At 43.6% G+C, this 7902-nt stretch overlaps 2 protein-coding genes across 3 annotated transcripts; both read left to right on the top strand.

Moving 5' to 3' along the window:
- Window positions 1-434: 434 nt before the first annotated feature.
- Window positions 435-1269, top strand: LOC119264065 (small integral membrane protein 30-like). The gene has a single exon (XM_037541378.1). It carries the CDS (start codon window positions 460-462, stop codon window positions 655-657), a length of 198 nt encoding a protein of 65 aa, XP_037397275.1. The 5' UTR covers window positions 435-459; the 3' UTR covers window positions 658-1269.
- Window positions 1270-1638: 369 nt separating this feature from the next.
- gpr85 (G protein-coupled receptor 85) lies at window positions 1639-6195 on the top strand. Of its 2 annotated transcripts, none has more exons than XM_017694016.2 (2): window positions 1639-1992; window positions 3240-6195. In XM_017694016.2, the coding sequence occupies exon 2, from the start codon at window positions 3396-3398 to the stop codon at window positions 4527-4529; it is 1134 nt and encodes a 377-aa protein (XP_017549505.1). In that variant the 5' UTR covers window positions 1639-1992; window positions 3240-3395; the 3' UTR covers window positions 4530-6195. The 2 variants fall into 2 exon arrangements, with proteins under 2 accessions (XP_017549505.1, XP_017549506.1); XM_017694017.2 differs by lacking the exon at window positions 1639-1992 and adding an exon at window positions 2033-2145.
- The last annotated feature ends 1707 nt before the right edge of the window (window positions 6196-7902 follow it).

The raw sequence follows: 7902 nt of genomic DNA, 5'->3' as shown, positions 1-7902 counted from the left end.
TACTAATAACTGTATACATTATATTATTAATCTATGTTCTGTATTTTTATTTTCCATTTAGACAGCTCCAGAACCCTCCCCGCGACCATGTGGGTGAAGTGGCTTAGAAAATGTGTGTGTGTGTGTGTGTGTGTGTGTGTGTGTGTGTGTGTGTGTGTGTGTGTGTGTGTGTGTGTGTATTTTCCATTGAATTTTTAGGACTTCTATCGATTTTCTCAGCCTATAATCACTCTAATACAAAAATATTTGGGATAACACGTAATAATAATATTGCATATTTAACAAAAAAATAGACTGTAAATAAACAAATAATGATGTTAGTCTATATTTTTTATCCAATCGGGGTGTAATTAGAGCAGAGGGGGGCGGGACTTTAAATTGCAGCGCTGCTGTGATTGGTTGTTGCAGAATAGGGAAGCGCAGCCAGATCACGTGACGTGCTCGTCAGCTTCATCCAGCATGATCAACATGGCTACTACTAACAACACTCGGCGTCTGTTCGCGGTGTTCTGCCTTTTCCTCACCACCCTCGTCCCCACCGTGGAGGCGTTTGACGGCGGCGACGCTGTGGCTCTTCTCCTGGGCATGACCATCACGGTGGTGGGGTTCTGTGCCTGTCTCGGCTGGTACGCGCGGAAACGAAACGGCCAGTTTTGAGAAGTTTCGGCCCTCCAGGCCTGGACAGGATGGTGTCTCGCCTCCTGAAATGCGCCCTGAAGACCTTCTTTCCCCTGAACGCACGGGGCAGAGACTGGGGGTGGAGACCCTACTGTGGCTAAATGGCTAAAAAGGCTAAAAGCTTACGGCTGGAGTTAGAAACATTGGGTTTCTGTGTGTGCGTGCGCCATTCCCGGAGGACTGATGCTAACAGCAGAGGAGAGAGACAGACACAGTGTGCTGCTCCAAAGCAACACCATTTCCTGGTCGACATGTGACTGTGGCCTAGCGTGATCATGTCATCGAAGCACATGGATTTACGGTCACTGGACTCACTGGGCTTTCATGTAGGGTGGCTGTCATTTGACATGTTATTGAAAATACTGTACTGTCCTTTCTGGCAAATATACTGTGTCATTCCACTTTTCCCCCTGAAATCTGTCCCCTGACTTCATTCTGTGTATACGCTTCTCAGTGCATCAGAATGCCCCTTTGCTTTTTGCACTTAAACGTGTGATCTTCACAGTGCGAGCTGTGCTCTAACTGTTCGAAGATCAGTGGTTCGCCGCTGCCTTTTTTCTTTCTTGAATAAACTTTGCAATATGTTGGCCAGCTGTGGCGTGTCACGTGATTTTTCCACTGATGTGATTTTGCTATGTGCACACGCAGTGCCACATAAGTAGGCCTGCAGCTCTAATTCATTGACTCATTAACAGATAAAAATAAGCACAGAAGGGGTGGAGCTTAAGACGCAGGCGTGTTATTCAGGCATGTGTATACAGTGAGGTTTCCATCTTCAGGGAGAGTTGGCTTTGTCTTAATTATGCCTGTCGAGTTTGCTTATCCTGAGGTGAACCCCTGCTTATTCGCCCTCATCCCCCTATCCATGGCCACAGGAATAATAATCAGGTTCATTCTAGCTGCTGGGTGGATGCAGTAGCGAAGTAAATACATAAATGATGCATGCATGCACGTTTGGCATAAATCGATAGGCTTATGAGTACTGTTTCAGACGGTCACCGTGTCGTCCTACGTAGACCTAAAAGCATTGAGCACGGTGGACGGACTGTGGCTGATGAGTAGGAGGTGAAAAGGACCAGTGATGCTGCCCCCATTGTGCAGATGTTGCCGAGGGAGGACGGCGCTGCTGCTGCAACAAGAGACGAGACGCGGCCAGATCACAAACAGCGCCAGTGCGCATGCTCCGTCTGCGCCGCTTACTGTATATTCACAGTGGGGGAAAAAAGGGCAGGCAACAAAAACCGAGCATTTTTACGGCAAAGCGACTCCTACCATGTAAATAACCTACAGGAAGACAAAGGGCAGAATCAACAGGTATGCTTTTAAATTGATATCTTCGCTGTTTTTTTGTTCGCAGTTCTACACGCAGCTCGGATTGCTGTCGATTCCTAAAGCGGGGACTTGGAAACTGCTCGAGAGCTAACGGCTCGGTCAGAGTCGATCCACGGTTCTGACAGACTCGGTGAGGTAAAGAAATGAGATATAAGCGCTCAGATAGGACTTCGTGTGTGTAGTTTTGCTGTCCGAACACCCAGGTTCGACTACGCCTTCAACATGGCTAACAAATACAGGCGTACAGTGATGATTTTGAAAATAACGGGGCGACATGAACGTTATTGGAATGGGGGTCTTAAGGCAGCCTGAATGATGCTAACTGAAGTAGGTTAACGTTAACGGTCGCCTGCGCAGGCTTGGTGCTTTCATTCGTCCATTGTCGTCGAATGTGACAGGTTTACGTTAGCCCACATAAAATATATATATATATATGCAGAAAGAGGAGAAATCGTGTAAGTACTAACGTGTCCGTGTCATTTGAAGTCAGAGGCACAGTGTTTTCGCCCTTTTTTTGTAATCTGTCCGTCGTGTAGGGTAGCATACCGTTATCCTTCTCCATGAAGGCTTTCATAAGCGATGCTACCTCAATGTTGGGCTTCTTTTCATTCCAGCCAGCAGTCAGTCAGCTAACATGGACGCTCAGTTAGCTCTCCGCTCATTTTCTACAATACCCAAAGGCTAAGACGAGATGGTCCCCGTTAAATAAGAGCCCACATCAGTTCTGCAGATTCTCTGGGTGTGATCAACAGCTTTCTTGCTGCATTTCTGTTAATGTTTCACTCCCTCCACACTGTAACCTCGAAATAAAGCCATTGTCTGCCCTCCGTGTTTAATAACGTCGTTCCCGTTGAGAAGTCTTTTTATAGATGAGCATTTGTTGTTAACATTCCTTTGGGTTTCTTTGTTTGATTATTGTTTGTGTTTAGTTTAGCCTGTTTTTCTTTTTTTGAAGAAAAAAGAAAGGCTGGTATTGCTAGGATTAATGTCTGTGTCATGTCGAATTGAATAAACCAACTGTGTGAGTCGAAACAGGCTCTGCACCGCCTGCATACCATTGCAGTTGTAATGTGATGTTCAAATAGGTAATGAGAAATAAATGACAAAAGCACGAAAATGAGTGCCTCTTATGCAATGGCTCCAAGCCTGATGTAGAGGGAGCAATGCAATGAAAATCAACCTGTTTGTTTTGTGCTAGCAAATCCTGATGGGTGGATCGTGTTTTTCAGGGATTTTTTTTAGGTGTGATGAGACAAAGGAACAAAGGATGCCTTAGAAGAGAGGCAGATAACAAGGTTGGAATCTGCTTCAAAGCACACCAAATGGATCTATCGCTCCCCCTTGCATCCAGATCATGATACTTGGCTGAAGCTTTAATCATCTTTATGATCCCTCCTCCATCTATGGCGAACTATAGCCATGCAGGGGACCACAACATCTTGCAGAATGTCTCTCCGCTTGCCACGTTCCTTAAACTAACCTCCCTGGGTTTCATCATCGGCGTCGGAGTGGTCGGAAACCTCCTGATCTCCATCCTGCTGTTCAAAGACAAGAGCCTGCACCGCGCACCCTACTACTTTCTGCTGGACCTGTGCGCCTCGGACATCCTGCGCTCTGCCATCTGCTTCCCCTTTGTGTTCACCTCGGTCAAGAATGGCTCCGCCTGGACATACGGCACGCTCACCTGCAAAGTGATCGCCTTCTTAGGCGTGCTCTCCTGTTTCCACACAGCCTTCATGCTGTTCTGCATCAGCGTAACGCGCTACCTAGCCATCGCCCACCACCGCTTCTACACAAAGAGGCTGACCTTCTGGACCTGCCTGGCCGTCATCTGCATGGTGTGGACGTTGTCTGTGGCCATGGCCTTCCCACCAGTGCTGGATGTGGGCACCTATTCGTTCATCCGCGAGGAGGACCAGTGCACCTTCCAGCACCGCTCCTTCCGCGCCAACGACTCGTTGGGCTTCATGCTGCTGCTCGCCCTCATCCTCCTGGCCACTCAGCTTGTCTACCTCAAGCTCATATTTTTCGTTCACGACCGTCGGAAGATGAAGCCTGTCCAGTTTGTGCCGGCCGTCAGCCAGAACTGGACCTTCCACGGTCCGGGGGCCAGCGGCCAGGCTGCGGCCAACTGGCTGGCTGGCTTTGGCCGAGGCCCCACGCCTCCAACTCTGCTGGGGATCCGGCAGAACAGCAATGCGGCGGGCCGCAGGCGTCTGCTGGTGCTGGATGAATTCAAGACTGAAAAGAGGATAAGCAGGATGTTCTACATCATGACCTTCTTCTTCCTGAGCCTGTGGGGGCCCTACCTGGTGGCCTGCTACTGGAGGGTGTTCGCCAGGGGTCCTGTGGTGCCTGGAGGCTACCTCACTGCAGCCGTGTGGATGAGCTTTGCTCAGGCGGGAGTCAACCCCTTCATCTGCATTTTCTCCAACCGGGAGCTCAGACGATGCTTCAGCACCACGCTCCTCTACTGCAGAAAATCCAGGTTACCTAGGGAACCCTACTGTGTTATATGAAGGCTTGGTTTTTTTGGTCTTGGGTATTTTTTTTTGCTTCCCTGATTTGTCAGGGATACATCTTGTTGTATAGCTCTCCTCTCTTTCTCTTCTTCACTACAGTCCCACTCCCGACTCATCCCAGCCCCCACCCTGTAGGTCTGATGTGGAACTGTCAATCATACACACCTCTTGATGTGAATGAGCGTCACACGTGAAGCTCGAAGGGAATAAAAATAATCAGGGAGCAGAGGACCCCTCCTGTGTTTATGTTCTAGTAAACAACTGCTGTGGAAGGCCATTTTTAAAGCAGATACGCAAAAAAAAAAAAAAAAAAAAAGAAAAGAAAAAAAAGAAAGCAAGAGAAAGAAAGAAGGAAAGAAATGTGATGTTAACATTAGACTGACCTGTCTGCTTTGGATATGTTGAAGACTCAAGGTGTACATGACAGAAAACAAATATGAATTCCTTCTGGGAATCACTGGAATGGTTTTGCGTTTAAAAGTTGCACTAAGTTATAAAGAAGTTATACAGATGCTTTTTTTTCGCTGAGTTGCATTGCAAGGATGTCTCTCTTACCCCCCCCCTAACTGAAATATGAATGCTTTCATTTGCAACAGACTTCTCATTCACTGTAAGTAAACAAACATGTGGGGTGACAAACTCTGTTGGAATACACCTTCACAAGAGGATAAAATTGGTTTAAATGTAAGTGTTATCTTTTCTTTTTTTCAATTTTCGGGGGTTGGGTTGGGAGGGGGTGGGATTCAATGGATAATGATGTGTGGTTTTCCAATTGCAACTTAAATTATTTCCTGTAGTTTTATGATCCATGCAGTATGTCCGTGTCTGGCAATGTTCTTTTCTTATCTCAGTTTCTAGCAGTCTTAATGTTTGGATTTTAAAAGTTGCTCTTGAGAACCTTGTGCTAAAATGACAGTGGAGAACCAGTTCAATGTTTCATATCCATGTACCTGAACACTGACATATTGTTACAGTATTGCTGATACCACTCCAGATGTTCTTGCCTTAATGGTTATGATGTTTATTTTTGATTTCTGTTTTGTTTTGGGTCTGATTTTCAGATGTGCTCCTCAAAAATGTCTCCAGGCATATAAGGGAGTGTTTTCACATTGATGTGAAGTGCATGTTCATTTTAAATGCATATCCACTTTCATGAGCATCACCACTGGCATTGCACCAGACGCCCCATTTCTTATCCTGCAACGGTTTGCTACACACCTACACCCCACTGAGTGCGCAGAATGCAGGGAGCAGCGTGTGTGTGTGTGTGTGTGTGTGTGTGTGTGTGTGTGTGTGTAAGCTGGACAACTGTCACGTCAAGACCAGAGCCTTAGTATAAAATCTTGCACAATTTGTAAAAAATTTAACAGAAAAACAACAAAAAAAAAGACATTGTATTTAAGGCACAGCGTCTTGTTTATACTTTCCCGACATTTGCTCTCTACTGATTGTTTTGATTAACTTACTTTTTTCTCTTGTGGCCATTTTAATATTTATTATGTATTTTTTTGTATATTATAGGTAGATAGTGTGTAAGTTTGTGAGTCTTTCATTTTGAAGTCCCGGACGTGAGTACTGTTTAAGTTAGGATTGCATTTGCTGAAAGTTAACTGTGTAATCTGTTGCTTACATTTTTGAAAATAAAATTTTACATTTTGCAAAACCTGTTTTTTTTTTTTTCTTCTGACTGTAGATCAGCCAATTCCAATGACCTCGATGTTTTAGTTTTTCAATAATTGGAAACTCAATTGACAAAAAAAAGAGTTAACTGTTAGTTTGCACTTAACATATTTAACATTTTCTTGCTGGAATCTACATGGATGTGAATTCAAAAATATTTGCAGCTCTTTGAATGAATGTGCAGCGACTGTGTCTACTTCATCATTGTCACTAACTCGTTTTTTTGTGTTGATGCTATTTCAGTGTGATTTTATTTAAGCTGGACCATGCTTTGTGAATGACTGGCCAGATGTATTGATTGTTCATGCACCCTGTAATGCCAAACTGCTGTATGAATAATATAATTCATGTGCCAGATGTCACGTGAGCTCAAAACATCACATTTTCAGCTGAAAAAAAAAGTCATTTTAGGCCAACTGCAGCAAAAAGTGTTCTTTTAGACAACACAGTTATTATTCCTCAAAAGGGGACCATCTGATTGCATTGTGGGCTACACTCTGTAGCTTTCATTTTACCCAATTACGCCTTAACAGGGGGAAACCATCAAGAATATATCTTGCCAAAAATGACAACAGCCACTTTGAAAAAGTCCTTGTTAGTACAATTTGACAGATGCAGGAGAATCGTTCACTTGTTGGGGAGATTGCAGTGCTCCTACTTGTACTCTTGACCTGGGTGATTCTTTTTTTTGTGTTTTAGTGGTGGGAGACACACCACACTAGACTAGAGAAATCACTAACCACTGGTTGAAGGTTGTTTTTAACGAAAGACATGCAAAAAAGCCATAGACCTGAACTTAAGGCTGTCTGTATTGTAAATCACTTCTCCAATGTTCTGTACAAGTTTTAATAGGAATGATCATCTCCACATATTGATCATGTGCTCTGTATTTCCGTATTATTGCTGATGTGATACAAACGTTGGTCTGAAGTAAATGATGTGTAAAGTGGGTGCCTATAGACAAATTTCATTGTAGTCTCAAAAACGGAAAGCCCAAATGCTTAAAGGTTGTAGTATTTCCTTTGTGTTTGTTTAACATATTCCATCCTGTTTAACTCTCCCAATGGCACTGATTTTGCCTCCAATTTTAGTGAATATCTCCATGACTACCTTTGGTGTTAACATGACATGAATTTACTCAATGTCCTTGGAGTGAAAACATGAAACACTGATTTCCTTGCCAAGGACATGACTTTGTTTGTCTTAAAGCAACATTCCAGTCAAAAATCATATTTACATAATTTTCCATTTAGATCAAATGTAGTTGATCAGGTGAGATCAGGTGTTTAAACTTTGAGCTACAAGGCTGCTGTATCTAATAAGTAATGGACACATTAGTTAAATCTAATTAGCATAGTGCCTAAGACATCACACACTTGGTGAATGGTTAAGTGATTTAATGTGCTAATGTGGTTTCTGACATTGTATGACAACCTGTTATCTCTAAAGATGGAGAAATGTACAGTGCACAGATAAGAGCAGTAGTAGCAGATATATTGAGGCCTGAATTTTATGCATACGTCTATTGTTTTCATGGCCAAACGCTGTGTTAGCTACAGTAGAATTGTAGTAGCAGTGAAAAAGTAAAGAAGTAACTTTGAGAACATAAACATACGTCGGTTAGATACATTTGTGGTAAAGGTTTTTTTATATTTGACCTTTTTGATGAATTATTGCTTTTAAAATAGAC

The sequence above is a fragment of the Pygocentrus nattereri genome, chromosome 1 (assembly GCF_015220715.1).
Source record: "Pygocentrus nattereri isolate fPygNat1 chromosome 1, fPygNat1.pri, whole genome shotgun sequence".
NCBI classification, from domain to species: Eukaryota; Metazoa; Chordata; class Actinopteri; order Characiformes; family Serrasalmidae; genus Pygocentrus; species Pygocentrus nattereri.
The sequence above is the reverse complement of the archived record's forward strand: the minus strand, read 5'-3'. Positions and strand labels throughout refer to the sequence as shown.